This window comes from Poecilia reticulata, chromosome 21 (genome assembly GCF_904066995.2).
Source record: "Poecilia reticulata chromosome 21, P_reticulata-male-v2, whole genome shotgun sequence".
Classification (NCBI taxonomy): Eukaryota; Metazoa; Chordata; class Actinopteri; order Cyprinodontiformes; family Poeciliidae; genus Poecilia; species Poecilia reticulata.
The window spans coordinates 13,903,931-13,926,882 of NC_088850.1; the positions used below are offsets into that span (position 1 = coordinate 13,903,931).

Below are 22,952 nucleotides of genomic sequence, written 5' to 3' on the forward strand. Positions count from 1 at the left end.
GTTTGTATTAGCGGTTAGAGAGCATCTTAATTTCTAGAGTCAACACTGACTCATTCATCCTCATCCTCTCTGTTGTTTGGCCTGTAAACTACAACCGATCACAACTTTGCCTCCAAAGTTTCTTGTTGACACATAAACTTTACAGCCCCAAGCTACTACGGTTACATCAGAGAAATCATCACTTTGATTCATACGTGTCCTAACTATTATTTATACTGTAAACAGGGCCCTGTGGAGAGCACCCGCCTCTCCCCCCTTCCGGTACGGGATGGTGGGTCTCCGTTTTGTGTCGGCCTCTTACAGTCACCAGAATTGCTTTGTTGCCATCTAGTGGTCATTTGAATTTTAACAACTTCCTAAAACTTTTGGTGGTAAACACAAACGAGTCCATACAAATCTTAATTACCTCAAAAACAAAAAAAACTTTATTGTTTTATTCACAGTGCCCAAATGTATACAGAGACATCAGGTGAGCCATCCTGACATATTTTTACAGTCATTTTTGACACAAAGGGCTTCTATTTAAAGATTACACGCTGCACAAAATGTTAGTCCAGAAAGTAGACACTTGAAATCCTAAAAAATGAAACCAATCAATGTCCTTCTACTGCAGATATCCCAAGGTTTATAAAAAACGTTTAAAACTTTGTGTATTTTTAACATGAAAACGGTCCAAAAAAAAATGAAGAAAATCAAACTTTGAGTTGCATTATTTTAAAGAATTCGGTCAAAATCTTAGAAATGAACAATGTATAAAATGCACAGTGCCTTGCAACAGTATTCATACCCATTGAATTTTGCATTTTGTCACATTGCAACCACAAATTTGAATGTATTTTATTGGGATTCTATGTGATTTGTCAAGAAAGAGTAGTGAATAAAACTGAAGTGGAAGGGAAACTATGGTTTTTAACATTATTTTAGATAAAACAGACAAAAAAAAAGGTGTGCAATTGTAATCAGCCCCCCTTAAATCTGATACCCTTAGAGATAATCCAGTGCAACCAATTGGCCTTGAGAGGACACCCACCTAATGCTAAAGAGCGGGAAGCAGAAGGCCACTGTTGAAAGCACAATTTCCTGTTTGAAGTCTGCTGAACACCGTGGGGGAGACAGCATAAATATGGAAGAAGGTGCTCTGGTTAGATAAGACCAAATTAGATTTTTAACTAAACATTGCAAATACCTCTCCACACACCATCCCTATGGTGGGGGCAGCATGATTTTGTGGGAAAAGCTTCAGTAGTCACAGGAAAACTAGTCAGGGCTGATGAGAAGCTGAATGGAGATAATGGAGAATGGCGATCCTGGAAGAAAACTTGTGATCGGCATGGGACTATGCTCCTATTTCACGAGGATAATCATCATAAACATGCAACCAGAGCTACAAAGGAACGGCTTACATCGAAACACTTCCAGGTGTTAAAATGACCCAGTCAAAGTCTTAAATCCCAAGTCCAGTTAAGAACTTATGGAAATAATGCTCGCGGAATCTGAACTAGAGCAATTTTGCCAAATAATGAGCAAGCATTTCAGTCTCCAGTTGTGCACAGCTGGTACAGAGATACCTCATGAGGCTAATAACGAGATACATTTCTGTTAATAAAAATATTGGCTGATGGGGCCAAATACAAATGCACACCACACACCACAGTTTTTAAATCTGTATTTGTAAAAAAAAAAACAAACAAAAAAAAAAAACATTAAAGAAAACATTATTTCCTTTTTATCTCACTCACAATCATTTTGAGGTTCGTCTTGATTTATAACAAAAAAAACTCCCATTAAGTATATTACAGTTAGTAGTTGTAGCATTACACTATGTTTAAGTTAGGATATATGGATACTTTTGCAAAGCTTTTTTTTATTTTTTTGGATAGAGTGAAATACAAGAACTTAACAGAAATAAATGTATCTGAATATCTCATGGCACCAAATAGCAAATTTGTTACAGCTTCACACTAAACTTGCACCTTTTACTGGTATACATTAAGATGCTGATTTTAGTAAAGCTGATATTAATCCTGTATGTAAACACACAGTACATATTAGTCCTGCTGAATAAAACCAGTATGGCTCAGTTACCCTGTAACAGTGTTCATTCTGAGAGGTATTCAAAAACAAGGCAGCCTGATGCTTGTTGCCTGGACCAGGTCTGCACTGACAGTAAATATGTGACTCATAGCGAACAATCTGGAACGCTTGCTGGGTAGCGTATTCAGAAACCGATGTGTCACTTTGTTCCCGGCTCATAGCTGCTTTCGGGTTTGGAAGCTTTAAAAAAAAAAATCAAAACAGGACTGAAACAGTGTTTTCAAGAGCCAACTGTGCTCTTTGATCAACTTAACCCCGTCGAGTGTTTACAGAGGCCTTTTTGTCTGTGTGCTTCCCCCGGTTGCACCAGTGCTGCTCGAACAAAGTGGAAATCTTAGCACAGCAAGCAGAGTGCCACTGTAAAGACATATATAGTTATATAACCGACATAAGCATACAAGCCAGAACTGTACACAGGAGTTTAACGTTATTGCACTGCACCTCTTAATTGGGGCAGATATTGCGGCTTGTACAACTTTAACCAAGCATTTCTCGTCAAGCTCGTAATTTTATGCCATATTTTGCTGGCAACAAATCTTAAATTCAACAACCTCTGGTATACAATATTTAAAGCAGGGAGGCAAACGTACATATATTCTATACTTGTATTTACAAATACTGGATGACCTGCTCTCAAAAGCCTCATCTTCACGTGGCTCAGTGCATCCATGGACGTTACACATATATTGCCCATAAATATCTTTTTAGCCAATGTTTATAGTAACAGGTAGTATATACTTTAACATGAAGTGAAGCAAATAAATACAGTTGCTCATAGGAATTGGCCAGTGACCAGATCTAGATAATATTTAGCTTGAACAGTGATAGACTTCTGAAAACTCAACAGTCTGATAGTTTCCCACTGAGTGAACAGACCAAAGCTGTTGCTGTTTGATTTATCCCATAGGTTTTAAATAAGATGGCAAAATAATGTCTAAATGGACTTGGATATTTTAGCTGCATGTCTGAAAACCAGTGGGATTTGAAAATTTGCTTTGCAGAGCCAACTACTAGAAGCAGTACTTTCCGATAACACATTTCTCATCTTTTTTATGCTTTCAGTCATTAAAAGGTAACACGTTTACAAATAGAGGTTACACATTTCTATTTATATCACTAATACACAACTTATATTAGTGATATGAGTGATGGTAGATACCAACCATCAGAAGTACTAAAAACAGTGTGTCCCAACAACTTTAACTATGTTTTTTTTTATGCAAAAGAGCCTTATTTGATTTTTTAGCTCAATTACTTTAAAGAGATCTCTGATTTTCCAAGTTGGAATTCAAATTTCAGGTGGTGCTTTTGTTGTATTTTCAATCGGGACCTTGGAAAATCTGACTTTGGAGTTTAAACGGAATAAGAGCACAGCACAAACGCTATCGTGTTTGGATTCACACTTTGGTGTGGAATATGTTACTTATTAAAAAAAGAGTGATAGTTAGCCATGTGCAGTAACACTGAGACGTCCCAAACAATATCAGAGAAAGCACAAGAGGCGTAGGAAGCATTAAAAAAATGTTTTTTTGTTTTCTGTAAGGATAAGTATGCAAACAGCGATTGTTTGGGCAGAAGGGAAGAAGATATTACAGCAAAGTTGAACATGCTTAACTTGGAAATGTTGGCAGCCCTTTGTAAATATCAGAGTGCAAATAATGGGCTACATTGTTCTCTAGAGCAATGGTTCTCAAACTGGAGTAAGAGTACCTCTGGAGTCAAGATGTAAATCTGGGAAACCAACTGAGACATGTTCCAGTTCCAGCCTATTATAATTTATTGTTAATGGGGGAAAAAATATTGCAGTATGAAATGTGATTTATGAACTGGTGCCGTCTGCAAACACTCCCAACCCAATCCAAACATGATAGGGATTGCTATTCTTAAACTATTAACTAGTATCAGTGTTTTAAAATATGAATTATTATGATTCTTCCATGCTGTTTAGCGGCACTGCTTAATTGTAGACGGTGTAGCTAGTGAAAGGCCTTTAATGTTGTTGCGATACATATGGTGTTACAATATGGTGGATTCTGAAGTCAAGGTATGTGAGAAACTCCAAACTTCAATTGGCATTTTTGTTCATTTTCTCCAAGCAAAAAGCTTGGAAATTTTGCCTGTTTTGCATTGTATTATTTACCAGAGCTAGCTGATTAATCATTTTTGTTTTGATGATTTAACACAAAAAACCTAAAGTCCAACTACTGTAGTAATACAGTTTTAAAATGTAGATAAAGATGGAGGTACTTGGAAAACAGAACATTCACAGAAGAGTTAAAGTTTGAGAAGCACTGCTCTAGGCCTAGCTATGAATGCTAACTATTGTAGCTGCTAATATAGGGTGCTAAAGACAGCTTAAAATATGAACTCTAAAATAATTTTCTTTTTGCACTAAAATAAATGTAAACCCTGTTTAATAGCAACTCGTGCTTTTTACACAAGGTAGAAGGCTAAAAAATACTTAGAATACTTTTACATTCTAATTAAATGAGAAATGGAAACTAGCTAAAAGCAGAATGGTGTACAGCACCGGCTATGTCAGAGCTGCACAAAAACAAAAATTGGAATTTGGACACAAAATCTAAATCAGTACATCCCTAGATAATGTATATTAAGTAAAGACATCAGTGTTTCTCAATCAACCTAAGAAATACAGCATACAGGACCTGCTCAAAGTGTAAGAAGATGGAAGCATTATTAGAACAAAAACCTTACATAGCAGAGCTAATGTGTTATAAAAGTACACCAACACCTTGGCGATACTTCACAGTTCTGAGACGCCAAATCTGACCCTGATACTGAGTGAAAAACCAACCAGGAACAAGATGCTACAGTACTGAGTCTGTGTTTCAGTGCTGATATGGCTGAAGAACAAGAGGCAGAAACTTTAATATGAAACATATTGTTCAGAAAACCCTATTATTATTATTTTTCTTTTTTTTTTTACTGACAGACCAAGCGGCTGTTAAGGCTTTGTTGTGTATGAGCTTGTAAAGTGAGGCTGTGATTAAATCCAGTTGGCTTCTAGAGAAAAGTGAGAAGAGTTACATTTTCAAGTGACTTACAGAGTACAGAGATAAAAAGGTTTTGGCATGTGAAGTGTTCAGGTTATCCATCACAGTATATACAGTTTATACAACTTATAATATGAAGATAAACATTTTTTTTTATCATTTGGCTCTTCAAGTTGGTGATTCAGCTCAACAATGAAACATCAAGCCGGCAACACTGACCTAAGCCACTTTTAGTGTGAGTCATTATTTAAATGATGATCTGAGTCAGTCTTACACCGAGAACATGCTGGATGTTAAAGTGTACAGTACCTCGACATAACGACTCAAAGCTTAGAGTTAAAAACGCACTTCAGTGAAAGGTAGACAAGTGAGATAAAGACATGAAAAAACATTGTACAAGAGTGCAAGCATTTTTAAATTTTAAAAACAATGAAGGATGTGAAGAGATTGTTATTCATATTTTTTTTGTCAGCAAAGTCCAGCTGGCTTTTATATACGTCTCATTTTTATTGTTCTTATCACTATTATGCCAACTAAACCCATGTTAAAATCCACATGTGAACATGTGAACCCTCAGTTAACACATGTTAACTAGTTAACCTTTTAGTTCTATTTGAGCGCAAAGTTACAAACAAAAGCATGTCCACATTTGATTTTCTTACTAAGATCATTCTGCTCCTCAGTGAATCCACTTCCATTTCTTTTTCTCCTGCAATGCTACATTCAACCACAGCTCCACCAGGGGGAGCTATACTTCTTGTTTCCTGGCCACGCTGCCTTCCAGTGCTCCCACTGTAAGGGCAACCAGCTGTGGAAACAAACGTGCTGGAGAATAAACATGGATTTGGATTAAAACGTATCCCCTCCATGTATGCTGGAGATTCAAAACCATCAGAGCAACAAGAGAGACATTATGGGATGTCCTCTGCCTCCTCTTGTCCTCCTTCAGGCTCAGGCTCTTCGGCATGGGGGTGAGTTTTTGTTTCTGCAAGTGTGTGTACGTATCTGAGTCGGCTCCAGCAAGCTTTGTTCTTGTGCAGGTGCCCCATCATTATTTGGCTGAGCATGCTGGGCTCAGTGAAGCGCTGCCACTCCTCAAACAGAGGCTCCACGATGTAGGAGATAAAACCTGAAAGATGTGAAACTCCTTAATAAGGGCTATTTAATGAGAACGCCTTGATAATTAAACAGGATTTACCAATCTGGATGGCTGGCACAGAGTCTGCCTGTTGGTCACACAAAGGACTGATCTCCAAGTCAAATTTCCTTTCCAGGTCACCTTCCAGGTCAACAAAGACAGAATTGATTAAAAAGAAAAAAACAGTTGCAACAAGAACAAACAGTGAAATAAAGTGCATAGAGTTGGCATTTTAAAATACACATCTTCTTCAGCACACCTTAATACTAACTCTAGTTTGAAATCTGATATGTAAAAGTTTACTCACCCTGCCTATAAAATTCCTCACACACTCTCTCACTCCACTGCCTGCTCAGCTCCCACTCCCGACATGGGTTACACACATCAGCGCATTTCAGGGCAATCTAGAAGAAAAGGAGAGAAATGAATACAAACGTGCCACAACGATATGGAGGTCTACTATTATAAAGCTGTGTGAGAAAATTATCATTTGGATACCATACAGTTGAAACTACATGCTTGACATTAAGAGTGTCTTACGTGTCTTTTAATCTGTAACTATCTCGTTTCAATAGTTCATTTGAAGGGGGATAGGCAGTGTACCTGGAGTATGAAATGCCTGTGTGTGGCCAGCTGAAGGTCCATATCCTGGTTGTCCAGATGCTCTCGGAGAGTTATCAGGAATTCGTTTTGTCTGTTGATGTCTGTGGCCAAGATGAGAGAGCCCAGCTGCTGCTCTATGTCCTGCCTGTAGAAGCAAGACAAACCAATGAGCTTCACCCGCTACAAGCTTCACACACCCTTTAACAGCTAAATGATGTTATTTTTTTCTAGTCAACGACATTCATGTGAAGACTAAAAGTAAAGACACATGATATACTTTTATTACTTTATCCAGTGAAAATTTCTATTGAGTTCTAATTTCATGCTAAACGTATTTATATGAAAAGAAAACCAACAGCTACAAAGAAAATAATAAGAAAAATCCAACTTTTAAATTTAGTCTATTTCAATGAGAGAGACTAAATATTTATCAGATACTTAGTAAGAGGAAAAAAATACTCCCTCACATTAAAACTCCCCAAAAGGGATCATCTTAACTTCATGGGTGTCCAAGGTTTCTAGTGTACTGTGTTTGCTGAAATTAGATTTGCAATGTGCAACTAACTATCAAATAAAGGCAACTAGAGCCAATAAAACCTTAAAAAAAAAAATCAGACGAAGTAAGACGTGTGTTCTTACGACATGTCGGCCGGCAGGTGGCTCAGCAGACCAGACTCTCGCAGCATGCCCACGGTGGATCTCCAGTGGTGGCTCTCCAGCACAGAGGTGTTCTGTACAACAGGAATGTCATTCAGTATCCGCTCCTCCGACACGAAACACACCACAGGTAAACCCAGATGCTGACACCCGTCCACCTGCTTGTGCTTACCTGGTAGAGGGATGCCAGGTGGTGTCTGGTTTTAATGAGAAAAGGCTGGTTGACTCCAGGGTGATCCACGTCATGAGCTGCTGCTGCCATCAGACCCAGGAACACATCCAGAGGAGTCAGCTGCTCTGCCAGCTGCAAAACACAAATGTTCTGAGAATCTCCAAGAGAGATCCTTGTGAAAAACCTAATTGAGGAGTCACTGCTAATCTAATTTTTTTTGCGTCTATTTTGTTAAACGTTCAATTTCTGGTTAATGTAAAGTTTAGCAAAACCTTTAAACAAAACAAGTCAAATTTGAAGGATACTACAAACAAGATTCTTTGGGACAATTAGGAAGCAAGATTTGATTGGGCCCTTGTCCCACCTTGCTTGTCACGGTTACAGTAACAGTAAGATTTTCATAATTGCTCTGACTTTACATTTGGGTAAGTTTAGGTAAGAAGCAATCCTATTTCTTGACAAGTGGAAATCAACACACACCTGCCTTCAGTTCAATGTCCAATTTTCTTGGATTTCCCATTCCCATCTTATCTACATCTCCTAATTTGGTTTACTTCCAAATTTATCTCAAAAATACAAAACTGACATTGTTACAGGTGGCCAAAGATCCAGCCTCATTATGCTAGAGGACAATAGAGCACATTGATTAGTGAAAATGCAGACTCGCTTTTTCTCAGAGAGTGTTTGTTATCTTCAACATACAGGTTAGCGTGCCGTATTGAATTTCATTTAGCGCTTTTAACAAAACAGATTAATCACAAAGTGCCTCTTGGAGCAACAAAAGCAATTACTGAATAAGGGGAAAGATGCAGAGACGTTTAATCTGGTCAGAGGGCTTCAGAAAAATCTTTGAGCTCTAGATGGATGTGTCACTGAGTTCAAGTGAGCGGGAGACGTCCCTCTGGGAGCCTGGCTAATAGATTATGTCAAGGAGAAGCTCAGGCCTGGTGAGGCTTTACAGTGTGGGCATGACAGGAAAAGAGTGTGTGTATGTTTACCTTGGTCTCTTTTATGTAGCAGTACATGGCTTGAGTAACATCAGCAGCATGAACAGCATTATGATATGGATTGTGGGAATGGTAATCTTCCTGCACCATTCCTGCAAAACATTGTAAATGATCAATAAGCACTGATTGTAATAAAACAAATCTACAAGGTCTCTGTGTTTATTCTGGTTAGTTGAAACATATGAAGTACAATGCAGGCGTTAGTCTCACAGAATTTTATTGGGAAACAGGTGAGGTATTTGGTATTAAAAAAAAACATACCCACACTAAAAAGACCAAAAACATAGCAACTCTTTCAGAGAATTTTAAAAGGGTCACATTATTGCCAAAAGGGTTCAGTAAAAAAAAAAAAGTAAGAATTTGGTCATAAGTATTTTTTCTTTTAGACATTTACGGCTCCACTTCTGGATTATTTATCACAATTATTTTTATTAATTATAATTGTTATTTATCTGGTTATGTTTTATTGGTTGTTGTAATCAATATTTTACTGAATAAATTTTGGTTGATTTTATATTTAGTGAAGCACTTTGGGGCCAGCTATTTAAATGTGCTATAAATACAGTCTCCCTGTGAATGAGACTCTATATAAATGGTTTTAAAGCCGTCAATTAGCAATCATGTCAATTTAAACGTTAACTAGTGTAAACCAGGAAGTTGAAATGATAAAGACATTATTTTAGCTTTCATTGCTGGAAGAGCAAACAAAAATTACAGCAAAAGTCTTCTGCTAGCTTACCAAGAAACCTGTGTAGTTTAACCATGTCCAGCTGGAAGTGGTGAATCAGTCCACAAACATTGAAGAGATGGCACATCAGAGTCACAAGACTGTTACCTGCACAGATAAATTGTAAACAATAATTGTATCTTCATCAGACTATACAGACATAATCATCCCCAAATATAAAAAAGGCATATAGACTGGGATCATGATAAAAACATAACAGAATATAGATTTAGGACATTGTTAAACTGACGGACGAGGAGTCATGTCAGATTAAAATAATCTCACCATTTGTAAGACGATCGAAGAGGAAAATGTCAAAGTTCCATGTGTCTACTTTTGAGAGCATGTGCTGTGAAGAAAGGCATTTATAAGAGTTGATTTGTTATTCGCAAACAATCTTCAAAAAAATTGTATGCGCGTCTTCGTTTGCGTGGTGATGCGTTTTTGTGCCCTCACAGCTGCCTGTCCCAAGTAGTCATCATCCAGCAAGTGCAGGGACCCGGGAGTGTGAGGCATTAATCCCCTCAGCAACCTGGAGGCATGACAGTATCTCTGGAAGCTTAACAGGCGCTTCAGCTTTCTCCTTGTGCCGGACTGGACCTCCCCGGGCTGTGAATTTGCTATATAAAAAAAAAAATAAAAAAAAATAAAGCATTTAATTTTTTTTTTGCAAAAGTTAAACCATCTTCATTGATGCATCATAATGTCCTTCATCGATCTATATATTTATCTATAAAATTATCAATACTTAAATAGTGGACAATTTAAACCATGGCCTCATGGATGTCAACATAAAATATTTGAGTCAATGAGGAATCGTACTTTTCAGGATCTGCAGATCGATCGGCGGGTAAGAACCTCGTCTCTCAGCCAGCAAGACACCAGCATGACCGGCGTTCAGCCTGCCATCAGCTATCAGACAGAAAGAGAAGAGCCAGATAAAAAAAACAAAACAAAACAGCAAGAGTAAATACAAAGATAAAACGGTAAAACAATAAGTGAAGCGTCAGTGGTGTTTTAGTAGTGCTAGAAATCATTTATTTTTTTAATTATTCAAAAATATCTCCAGACCTTTACTTGCTGGGAAGCTCTAGAATTAGGAACAAACAAACAAACAAAACAAAAAAAAAAAAAAAACAGAGAATGCTGAAGAAAATATGAGCAATTCACACACCCAGAGGCCAGCGACAAACAAGATAATACAGAATGAGGTCTCAAGTCATGGAACACACACACACACACACGCACACACACAATCTTCACTCGGAACAGTCTGAAAACTATGGGGATAATGAATAATTTATAGATCAGCAGTTAGGAACTGGAGCGTAGTTTATGCCTAAGGTTGCCAGTTCACATCACTTCAGTGACTGCCGTTAGAAGCAGCTGACAATGGCTTTGCTGTCACTGTGGCAACTGTCGGGACGTGCCAGATCCCGCCTTCAAAGTGCAGCCTCACAAAGCATTCAGCATGGTGGAAGCCAAGGCATCACTTTTGTCAACTTTGGAGAAAACTGGTACAACTTCCTACTTTGGCATGCACAGCAGCATGAACAAATACACAGAAAAGTGACTCATCGTTGTCAAGTGGCCTACTTTGGGCAATGAAAGAGGCAAAGGGGGAAGAACATGTTCTTTTTTTAATTTAATCCAGAGCGTTGGCAGAGAAGGCGAGGACAAAATACATCTTCTGGTAAACAGGCCAGAAACAGATCACACCTCCAGATTACAGACAACCGCATTCATTCACACAATCAGCCTCCCCCGGCTCTCTGTGGCACTTGATTCTTCTCCTTTCTCTGCTCCGTTCCCCCCCCCCCCCAATTCTTCTTTTAGTTCTGGTTCCTGTGTTTACATCCTCCTCCTTCCATCTGATCCAATCCTTCCGTCTCGCCAGCCGCCTCTCTCCTCTGTCCCTTTCTCTTCCCTTAGCTTGGCAGTAACTAGGTCATTGTTTTCATGCGGCACAAAACTGGGTCATTTACGATGAAAATGCGAGTCAATCAGAAAGTGTGCTTTAGGAAGCGCCAACGTGCCCAAACATTAACGCTCATTTGGTATGTGTACACACACTTACAAATGAGGCTAAATCCCAGTTTGAGAAGCAAAAACACGAGTGTACATTTGGCACGCATACTGACACGTGGAGCCGATCGAAATATTCGGGCTTCACTGTGTCTGTGGGTGTTAGTGGCACAGACACTGTTTTTACTTTTTTTAAATGATGCCATACTGAGTGATGCTTAAACTCAAATCTACATGCTGTGAATACATGGAAGCAGATGATGTTTTCTTCTGCCTGCAGCTGTGCCTGCTTTATTTTTACAGGCATGTGATGCATCTATACTGCCATATGTTAATAATAAACTATAAAAATCTGTAAAAAAATAATTTTGTAAAATATTGCTGAACCTGAGATTTATACACTTACATTGACATTAACTCAGACATAAACTTTCTTCAATCTTTTTGAGGTCAGCGAAGGTGGATAAATTATATTCCTGGAATATTAAGTTGTTTCTCCACCATTAGCACATTGAACAACATTGATTGACAGCACTAAGATCCTCTTCCTGGCTCTGATTGGTTGTTTTTGTTAAGGTAAAATTTGAAGTGATCTTTTTTTAAAAAACTTTGTTCTATTTTTCAGTCCATGGCTATCACACTATGATATTGCTTGTGCATATTATTATACTCATCCTACAAATCTGGATTTTCCCAAATAATTAGTGTTTGCCTTGTACAATTACTGTTTTGGCTGCTGCAGTCTCCAGTCCACATGTGAATCGTGAGTTCAGCTGAAACACCATCATTAAATCACAGGTGATTTGCAAGAAATCGCTAGGTAGGAAGCAGAACAACTTTTGCTTCACGTTTTGTCCAAACGCAACCAACTGCAACAAAACATGTTGAGAAAATAATTTGTCAGTGCTTCATATCAAAACAGACAGTAAACATGCCAGTGTTAGCCTGGCAGATCACCAAACTGCCTCACATGAAAATATCATCAGCTGGCCAAAATGTGAGTTCATAGAAGATTCCAGCTTTATGTGTAAAATCGGATATGGAAACAAATTGTAGAGTATCCTTATGAAACTTGCTGTTGCTGTCAAGAAAACAACTGCACTCACAGAAGGCTAATGACGACCAGGCGATACTGATCAAATGTAGTCTAAAGGGTGGATAATAAAATTGCCTGGGTTCTTTTTTTTTGACGACTTGTTTAAAGAAAAACAAATCACTCCGAATTTACATCTAAGATCTGCATTTGACATGAAGACGTTTTCTTTTATGTAAAAAAAGAGACAAAAAAAATATTTTTCAGTTGATTTTTTTCCCTCCAAAACCTGAACTTTGGGTCTCCTTAGTCATTAATTATCCTGACAATAATAAATATTCCAGTGACCATCACTGCACATCTGATTAAATCTCGCAGTACCTAGAAACAATAGGCCTACAATATCAAAAGCCTTTCACCCCTTTAAAAGAAATAATCGCATGAGGTTATTACAGTTCAAGGGAAAAGTCTGTAGATAATTCTCCGTCCCCCACCTTATGAGTCACTGCAGGGACTTTCCCACAGAATTAATCATAATTTCAGCATAACATTTCCTGTGATTGACAGATTACTTGCAATACCGCCAGCAGAGCTAGTAAGTGTCAAGACTAATGTGTCAAAGTTTACCATTTTCCTTTTTAAAACCTATATTCCTGACTGAATCTGCGTCAGTGTCATGGGGACAACTGCAGCTCAGCAGATGGTACCACAGCTTCGTTTATTGGAAACTCCGGCTCCAATTGCCCCAAATCCCTCGTTTCTCTGTCTCATCTACTCAGCTGTCTTAACGCCTCCGAGCGTCCACCTACGTCACTCGTAAACATACGGCCAGAGGCATGCTTGTCAGAGTTAATCTGTCACACACGCACCTATGGACTTGTCAAATCTGCAAACATGAACACAAGCAGGACAAAAGAGGGAGATCTACTTTTAAGTTCTGCGTGAAACCAAACGAAAACCTGGAGATTAAGTTGTGAATCTTAAAAATGAGCTGCAAAAATGTCATTGAATTGCTATGAGGGAGAGAGATCTTTAACACTGTTAAGAATTTGAATAGGTCACAAACCTTAAGCTGTTATTGTCCTGTCTGAGGCAGCATGAACTGCTGCTTACTTAAACTTAACCAGACATGTTTATATTCCATGAGCTTAACTCTGTTATGAATTGTTATGGATTCTTTACCTTCCAGGTGTGTATTGCTGTTCCCTGTGACCTGCTTGATCTCTTTGACCTCGTCAGCCTCCTCCTGCTCTTCTTCCACCCAACTGTTGCCTTCACTCCTCTCCGGCCCCCGAGGGTCTCCCCTGCGAGCTCTCCAGGCCGCCCTGAGCTGCCGGATCAGAGCGGGAAGTTCCAGGGCCAGCGACAGGCCAGCACAAGGAGGAGTCCACACTCGTGAGCCAGGAGGCTCGTCGGGACAGACCCCGACACCGAGACCAGAGTCCTGCATCCTGAGATCTGGACCCCAGAGCCTCTCCAATACTGGCATTGTAATACCACAAAGAAATGAACGGTGCAGAGACGAGAGGATGACGGTGACAAGGAGACATTGAAGAAGGAACGGCCCACCATCAGATTAGAATGACAGATAATATGGAGGGGCTAACTAAGACTGAAAAAAACTCTGGAATCAGCGCATCAAAGACCGCCTGGAGAGATGGGATCAGCAGCATAGGGACAGATTTAAAGGAAGTAAAGCAATCCAAACAGAAGAGAAGAAGAGAAAAGTCCAAAAGGCAAGAGAATAATCTGTCGGTATCCTTCTCTCTCTCTCCTTCTCTCTCAGAATCCAGAACTGATATTCTGCTCCCTCCTTCTGCCGCATACCTACTCATCTCCACGGTCCCACTCCGTCTGTGCTGTTGAGTCTAAAAGCCCCTCCTTTCTCAGCTCTGAGCTCACTTACACGCTCTCAACCAATACGCTGCTACTCAAACATGCTGCCAGCCCGACTAGTACCATGCACACAAATGAATGCTTTCCCCACACATTTGCCTTCCTTGCAATAATTTATATAGCATCAATCAGACAATTAAAATCGAACAAACGATTAAGCCTACCTTTTTACAAAAATATTTGATCAAAAATATAGAAATGCAAACACCAGGATGTGCATTAAAATGTAAATGTCACTCCCTCCCCAAACCTGCTTTGCTAAACTCAAATTGAAAAAAATAAAAAATTATATATATATATCCATCCATCCATTTTCTTTCACCCTTGTCCCTCAGTGGGGTCGGGAGGGTTGCTGGTGCCCATCTCCAGCTAGCGTGCCGGGCGAGGGGCGGGGTACACCCTGAGCAGGTCGCCAGTCTGTCACAGGGCAACACAGAGACACACAGGACACACAACCATGCACACACACACTCACACCTAGGGGCAATTTAGACAGACCAATTAACCTGACAGTCATGTTTTTGGACTGTGGGAGGAAACCGGAGTACCCGGAGAAAACCCACGCATGCACAGGGAGAACATGCAAACTCCATGCAGAAAGACCGGGGCCGGGAATTGAACCCAGAACCTTCTTGCTGCAAGGCAACAGCTCTACCAACTGCGCCACTGTGCAGCCCACTACTTTATATATATATATAAAAATTTCAACTGCAGGGTTTCACTAAATATAAGGGAATTAAACTGCACAGAAGTACAAAGCTGATGCTATTTCAAATGTATTTGGGTTGATGACATCACAAAAGGCACAATAGTTGAGGGAATGAGCAGAAGTAAGCACACACTGTTGACTTCTGAAAGGTTATGGAAGAGATTCTGAAGCATTTGAGTTATAAGGGCTTCAACCTAAGGCAGGCTTACGTCAAACATTGCTCTCCTTCTGTGTGTTTGATAGTTAGCCAAATTTTTTTCTGAAGTACAGATCTCAAATATTGCTTATATATGTTGCCTCAGGAAGAGAGACGTGTTCAAAGAAAGGAAATTGAGAATACAGATGAAAACTAACAACATATGAACCTGCTCAAAATAACTCTAATCAGTGGTTTTATGCTTTATGTGGTGAGGGTATGTTTCATCTTGATTAAATTATAAATTACATCAAAATTAAAATAAATAGAAAAAAAACTGACAATTACATGATGTTCAACTGTAAGCAATATCTAAAGTTAGTAAGTTAGACACTCAGGGGATGATTAAATGGAATAAATGGAGTGAAATTCATGAATTAAAAAAACCCAACCGTAATATTCAGCGAGATTGTTATAACTGCACGAAAATAATTAGTTTTTTTTGGGTTTTTTTGTTTTGTTTTTTATTTAAATCAGCAGACCTGCTCCACAGTATGAACCACAGTGCAAATGACGGTCAAGTGCAGACAAATGTGCTGGCACACTCACTGACGTACACACTCAGTCATCCACATGGCCTTGTACATCACATATCAGATGCAAGAAGCCAGCAACAAGAAATGATTCTAGTAAAAGCTATAAGACAAAGAAACAGCCTGGGAAAAATGGAAAAGGGAGCAGGGAGATCATCTAAAACACAAAAGCACCATGGCAACATATAGTCGTTTGTAATTGATTGCTCACAACTCTTACGAGTAAAATATGGAATTTGTTGCTTTCTGTGCAATCAAGTAATCTAGTCAAACAAGATTTTCCATATCATGCCTGTGACTTGGTGTTTTTGTCCTCGCACTCATTTCAACTCAGTACTTAAATAATAATGTTCAAGATGATTAAAGACAGACACATACAAATATACAATAGATTTCACACCTATTTGGCAAAGTAAAGAAGATATATTGTCCATAAACAGCATAAATTCAATGTAGTTGAAAAATGCTAACTGCAAAGAAAGAAAGAGAGAAAGAAAGCAGATAACGAGGTCGGTGGAAGTCTTGCTTAATAAACTCAGGCGGGGAGAGGACTGCTGGCTCCAAAGCTATTTTTGCAAATCCTTCCTTCAAAGACTAAACATGACCGTAATAGTTGCTAAAGACAGAGAAGCTTACACAGATGGGACGGTGTGTTGATTCATTTGTTTTTGGTCCACGTTTAAACCTGAATTGGTCACACTTCTTGACAGGTCAGGGCAACAAATTCAGCCTTTAAAAACTATGTTAATGTGTTCTTGCAAGAATGTGCACTTTTTAAAACTTAGGTGATATACAGGTTTTATCTTCCAGTATTTTTCGGGCTTTACATCAATAACATTCTTAACCCACACTTTGGATATTGGTTAAAAACTTTCAAAAAACTCATGTCTGTTTATGCAGATTACATATTTAGGAGTTTGCTGAATGAATTAAGCCTTTGGGAACCGAACTCTGCGTTTTTCCAAATGGAAAACTGTCCTCATCACTTCCTGTCCTCCAGAACGGTTCGGACAGTTCTGGGCCTCCAGGGGCCAGTGTCCTGCATGTTTTAGATGTTGCTCGGCTCATAATTTAAATAAAGATGCTACAGCAGGCTCTTGCTGAACTTGGTGACATGCCAAAGAGATAATTCAACTATCTGATTCTGGTGTGGTGGAGCAGAAACACAGCCAAACTATAGCTGGGAGAAACTGAATGAGCTTTTACTGGAGCTTTTTTGTCATGAGCGTTTGCTGGATTTACTTGATGTTTATTTTTCAACTCTCCTCCTTTAAAATACTTTGTAAGCCACTAATACAGGAGTTTTTCTGCCTCATACATGTTCCCTTCTGTCAGTGTAACGCCACAGGAAGATATATATTCATCATGCGTACGATCTCCATTGGCAGAAGATATATCAGTGAGTGATGTAACTCAATTTGGCTATTTAATAGATTGAATGAACTTTAAAATAATTAGTTATGAATTGCTTAAAATCCTTAAGAGAAACCAAAATACCCTCATACGATGCATGTATGTTAAATTTCAAAGGATCTCTTTATTAGCAGAAACCAGTTTTATTCATGATTTTATCCACAGTTTTCTAGCACCATTTCATTCTGCATCCTGCTGTGAAGGTGAAGATGTTGTTGGAGGTCATCTTTGAATTGTGCTTAAAAGCAACTTTTAAGTTTAAACACGTCATTTGAGGTAACACAGTTGTTGTTCTCGCTGTTTAGTTTGATGTGACTCTTCGTTGTTTATGTCACAGGAAACCATTTTTGGTGAACAAGTAGAGCTTTGCAGCCATAAGAAAAACATGCTGACATCTTTTTTTCTCCCTCTCTTTTTAGATAAATCAGACCTTCAGCAGAGGGTCTTTTGAAATACTAATATTTTGTGAACATTTCCACATTTTGACACATTACAACCACAAAATGAGCAAAGTAAATGACCAAAGTGTGGTGGGCATTTATATTCAGCCATCCAGAGTCAAACTATATTTTTCTGCAATTATGTGTCACTCATATGGGTTGTGGCAAGAGGCAAACAAGACCTCCTAAGCCAAGGGTCAGCAACTTTAACAACTCTACAAGCCATTTTTGCCTTTGGTCCAATATGTTTAGTGCGACAAAAGCTATATAAATCTTCAAAACAAAATTGCTTGTTTTTAAAAATATCTGGAATAGCAACTTTCTTTAGATTTTTGAATAAAAGAAAAACAATCTCATTTTGTTTTTAGGTCTTAAAATAAAGAATATCAAAACTTTTACATGGTTTTGTTTGTCCTCACGATGATGCATCACAAACACAAATCATACAGTTTGTGTTTGTAATGCAAAATAATCTGGAAATGTCTGCCCTCTCTCGCAGAGGGCAGACATAGATCTTAATAGATCTTAATTTAAAGATCTATTAAAAATTTTGCAAACTAAATCCACAAGATCCAAGTCTGTGGTTTGGAGTTACAGCTACCGTATTAGTCTACTGACCTAAGTTCTGGCACATTGCAAAATGTACTCAAAGACAAAGTACATGCAAAACATGTGCACACTGCCTGGGCATTATATGAGTATATACAGAGATTGTGAGTGTATGTTTCGTTTCTATGTTTCACCTAGATATAACGTTGGGTAAAAAGGTAAGTGAATCCACACCAAACTACAGTGTGTGGCACACAGTGTGTCTTTCACTTTTGCACAGACCTGCTCCAGGGCATCAAAAGTTCTTACCCAGCATGCGAACCTGTATGACATTCTGCTCCAACCATTTAAATGCGACACCTTCACACCTCTGTGGCAAAGAGAAAGATGGAAGAAGACAGAAAAAAAGAAGAAGAGAGGCCTACATTAGTATTGGTTTTGCTAAATGCCTTCAGAGTCCAACAGTGACCCTATGAACAAATAAACTGTGTGTTAAAAGTCATTAGAGAGCTTTCTTACACTCATGTGATGCCTGGAAAGCAGGGGCATCTTAACCCAAGAACTGCTATATTTATTTTTTTTAGAGTAGTATTACATTAAACCAAATTTTTAATGTGTAAAACATCAATAATTTTAGGTATTTAACCAACTTTTACTTATGACCTTCTTTAATTAGGTCAAAATCTATAGTTTTACTGCAGCATGATCCAATTCTGAGTGCACACAATCAAATGTAATGTTTTAAATTGCTAAACTAATTACTTTAATTTAAAATATCCATATCATTCGTCATGACTGCAGGGATTACTAAAAATCGAGCGAAGAGCTGCACTTAGTGACCCTGGCATCTGCTGTTCCTGTATCAACACGCCTGTGTTTGGGCCAATGACACTGGCAAAAGTGGGTCAAGCGGCACAGTGCCATACACTGCCAATGATCTGCACATTAATCACATGCTTCCACATGGCTCAGCCTCTTGGACACTGGGCTTTTTTTAGTGATTCAAAGGTGTGTTTGTAATCAATTCAGGTCACAAGATAATTATGGTTTTATACTTCCTGTAGCAAATTCTGATAACAGAATACAGAAAGCAAAGACAACAGGACACAGGTTACAACATCTTATTCAGTTCACTACAAGACAATATATGAATATCTATAACACTGCTATAGAAAAAGACTGTGAATCAAAGTGACGTTTTCTCCAAAATGCGCTTTGAATTTAAGCTTTGAAAACATGCTAACGTTTGACCAGTGTTATAACAAAGTCTATTTAATTTCGACCTTAATTTTATAAACCTTCCACAGCTGAAACTAGAACTTCATGATGTTACTGTTTGACAGAAAACGTGTAAAGTCCTGTAGAATAGAGAAATGCTTATTTCTTGTGAACAAGGGTTTGCTTGTCTTTGAGTTATGATGTTGCTCACAGTATCCTGAATAAGATCAGATTATTATGGATCAAGTTCTGTCTTGCACTATAAGGAGACTCGGCTTGTAAAAGTAGTCATTCTCCTTCAACTTTTCCATTTTATGTCCCTCTGCAATCTCAAAATAAAATTTTCTTATTCACAAACAAACTTAAAATAATGTGTGTGTTTTTCACTCATTATACCCTTTACACTAAAACCCTAAAAGAGAATCCAGTTCAATCAATGGGCTTCAAAAGTCACCTTGTTAGTTAATACAGTAGAGCATTCATCTGAAAAGCAGCCAAAAGGCCCATGGTAACTGGGGATACTGCAGAAAACCACAGTCCAAGTGGGAGAACCTGCTAGATGGAAAATTATTATGGTAGTTGTGACTTCCACATAACTGGATGTTATGGGAAAGTGGTGAGAAGAAACCATTAACACTAGAAACCAAAACGAAATCAAATTTGCATTTTGACACAATCTATTTAGGAGACATGGCTAGTATGTGGCAAAATGTGTTCTGGTAAGATGACACTAAATTGGTAATTTTTTATGCAAAGCACTATGTAAAGCTGCAAACAAACACTGCACACGACCCTGAGAGCAATATCCCCACCATGCAATGTGGTGGTGGCAGTAGCATGTACTGGAAAGCTGCAGAGATGATGAGAAAATTGGTGGCGCTAAATACGGGGCAGTCATCTTCCAGAAACACAATAAATAATTCAGCCAATTGAGGATCAGTGACTTGAAAACTGATGTTCAGAGATGCTCCCCATCTAAAACAGCTAAAGCTGCCTTGCAAAGCAAGATTTCAGTTTGTCGATGAGTGAAGCTAGTAGACGCCCCTCGATAAGTTGGTTGTCAACACTATCTCGAGGGACCAGAACACAAATGCATGTCATATTTTATGGACTTTTTATTGTAAAATGTTTATACATGCCATCAGAGGCGGTCACCCCCCATCCCAACAGGTTCTCAATACCACCCTTAATATTAGAGTGTAATGCATTTGGAGGTGTCTAACAGGGGAAGCTATTGTGAGGACCAGTGAAAAATTTCAATTCATCATAGGTCATGTAAAATAACAGCTAGTAATGGCTGCCATGACTAAAACATTTTGTGCATGTGAATAGTGGATGAAGGTGAAAGAGGACTGAGTGCACTGAGCTGTGGTATTTTAGCCACATGAGGGCAGACATGCACACACATTGGTATTTTGACTGTAGGCTGATAAACTCACTGGGCCGATGAACATCCAACAAATCATCCGTTATCCGCTAGTGTTCAGTCTCAGCCCTCCAGAGGAAGACCAGTGTACCTTGAGCAGGAGGATCTACATGTGAGCTAGCACACACTGTTTACTGGCAGGCAGGAAGTGGGCGGATGGAGGAAACCCAGACGCAGTGACTGATCACTCATCCTCCCCACGTGGTTATGGCATGTTTACAGGACAGCAGCCTGGGGTTTTTTCCTCTCTATTCGGATGCAGTGTTATTCATATCAACCTACCACCAGAACTCTCTACCTGCGCTTTTGTGTGCTTTTGTTATACAGAGTCATTCAAACTATAGTTATGTCCTCAAAAATGTTCATGAAACATTTTCTCATGTAAAATATGAAGCTCTAACCCAATCACTTTACCTTCGTAAGTTTAAATGATCCTACTAATATAGCATCTTTATACTTTTAGATTAATATAAGGAAACAGGTTATTTCGTAAGTGAACATTTTTGACACAACTCTGATTCCTTAAATGTCTCACAACTAAAGGCTAGCTGTTCAGGCATAGTAAAATCTGCTACTTCTGCACCTTTGGTCAGCCGGCTAATAAAAAAAAAACTACAACTTTTACTTTTGACGCACTTAAAATTAGGACAAATTTGCTTGTTTGAAATATTTATCAGAGTTTTAAACTACAGTTTGCAAGCTACAAGCTGCCTGGTGAGCTTTTCAAATAAAAGTACACATATTTTTGTTAGATCTTTGTGATTATAGTGGAATCATAACAGTTTCATGCAAGAATATCATGACAATCTGATAAGACAGTTGTGTAATGAGTTTAATGGAAAATGATAGTGTTTAAAAGTCATCATGTGGAAATGCATGTCTTCTGGATAGAAGTAGGAAAAATTGGCAGCTAATATTTAACAATTAATAATTTATCAAGATTGTATTTAAGAAGAAATTTGAATGAATTTCTGAAAAAGAGGTAGTTTTTCATTGAAATGCCATACATACCCTAAATTACAGAATCACACATACAATCCTTACATATCCTTTCTTAGACATAAAAATGTCTATTTTGACATTAGCTGATGTTTGTACCAAGTACTGTCACATAAATAAACACAAAGAGCAAATCTGTCTTGTTTTATATAAAGTGCCTGCCCTCTGTTTGCATGTTTTCTGCAGCATCTACGCTGCAGGTAGACTGCTGTAAAGCTGTCAATACACTGACGTGACCCATTGCAATAATAATAAACAAGGCCTGCTTTACCCTGTTAGAAAATGAAGCAAATTAAATAAAAATATTAACTTGCCATATATAACCTTAGCAAAAAGGTCATAATGGATGTGAAGCATGCTGCTGTAAAATACATAAGCTTATAAATACGATAATATCATAACGCTTTATAATATAAGAGCAAGGATGTAACTTGCTGAGAGCATTATAGATTTAAGTTACCTCGTACCATTGTACAGACTTTCACAGGTCATTAAAGTGTAACAGTTATTGTCTATGGGTCTCAGCAGTACCTTCACAATAACACAACACTGTTACTTGATTCCAGGCACAGCTGTAAATTGGCAGTTTCACATACCTCGACCATTAAACAGGACATTTAACCATCCCGACTGCTCGCAGAGAACAAGTGAAGGCGACGGAATCTGGCGGCGTGTTTTCATGTCAGGAGAAACGCAGGAGAGCTCCGCATTCAGCAGGAGGAGAGCTGACGGAGCCCTATCTGACACCTGTTTATTATAAAGCCAGCTGTTTCATGCTCCTCTCGTTAGTGACCTTGTTCACCCTGTGAGGGAGCAACAGGAGGCTGTTTAAAGAAAAACCTAGCGGTGTTTTCTCCCGCAGCGCCTGTCCGCGTGCTCTACGTGTGTATTTGATCATGAGCTGAACCGCAGAGAGCGGAGAGGGGAGGGGCTGGTTGTAGCACCAGGGGGGCGGGACTTAAGACGGAGTGAACCAATCAGAGATCGGCAATGTCACAGCTTTCATTAAGATTGGTTGGTTAGAAATGTAGGTAAACAACATGGTTTGTATTATGATTACTACACTGATAAGATTTACTCAAGGTTTATTACCTTAATTAATT

General features: G+C 38.7%; 1 protein-coding gene across 3 annotated transcripts; it reads right to left on the reverse strand.

Moving 5' to 3' along the window:
- Positions 1-402: 402 nt before the first annotated feature.
- LOC103457671 (3',5'-cyclic-AMP phosphodiesterase 7B) lies at positions 403-22,772 on the reverse strand. Of its 3 annotated transcripts, XM_008397971.3 has the most exons (13): positions 22,446-22,772; positions 18,516-18,576; positions 10,235-10,324; positions 9,869-10,032; positions 9,698-9,761; positions 9,425-9,520; positions 8,677-8,777; positions 7,679-7,810; positions 7,489-7,580; positions 6,850-6,994; positions 6,554-6,650; positions 6,307-6,387; positions 403-6,237 (listed from the first exon to the last, which is right to left on the reverse strand). In XM_008397971.3, exons 1-13 carry the CDS (start codon positions 22,464-22,466, stop codon positions 6,020-6,022), a joined length of 1,362 nt encoding a protein of 453 aa, XP_008396193.1. In that variant the 5' UTR covers positions 22,467-22,772; the 3' UTR covers positions 403-6,019. The 3 variants fall into 3 exon arrangements, with proteins under 3 accessions (XP_008396193.1, XP_008396192.1, XP_008396191.1); XM_008397970.3 differs by lacking the exon at positions 18,516-18,576; XM_008397969.3 differs by lacking the exons at positions 18,516-18,576; positions 22,446-22,772 and adding an exon at positions 13,653-14,585.
- Positions 22,773-22,952: the final 180 nt, after the last annotated feature.

Bases quoted from the DNA above. Each gene is read 5' to 3' on its own strand.
- LOC103457671 (XM_008397969.3), bottom strand. From the start codon at position 13,959: ATGCCAGTATTGGAGAGGCTCTGGGGTCCAGATCTCAGGATGCAGGAC. The intron at 6,388-6,553 runs GTGAGTAAACTT...TTGACCTGGAAG, and splicing joins TGAGGAATTTTATAGGCAGG to GTGACCTGGAAAGGAAATTT. The intron at 6,238-6,306 runs GTAAATCCTGTT...CACATCTTTCAG, and splicing joins TGTGCCAGCCATCCAGATTG to GTTTTATCTCCTACATCGTG.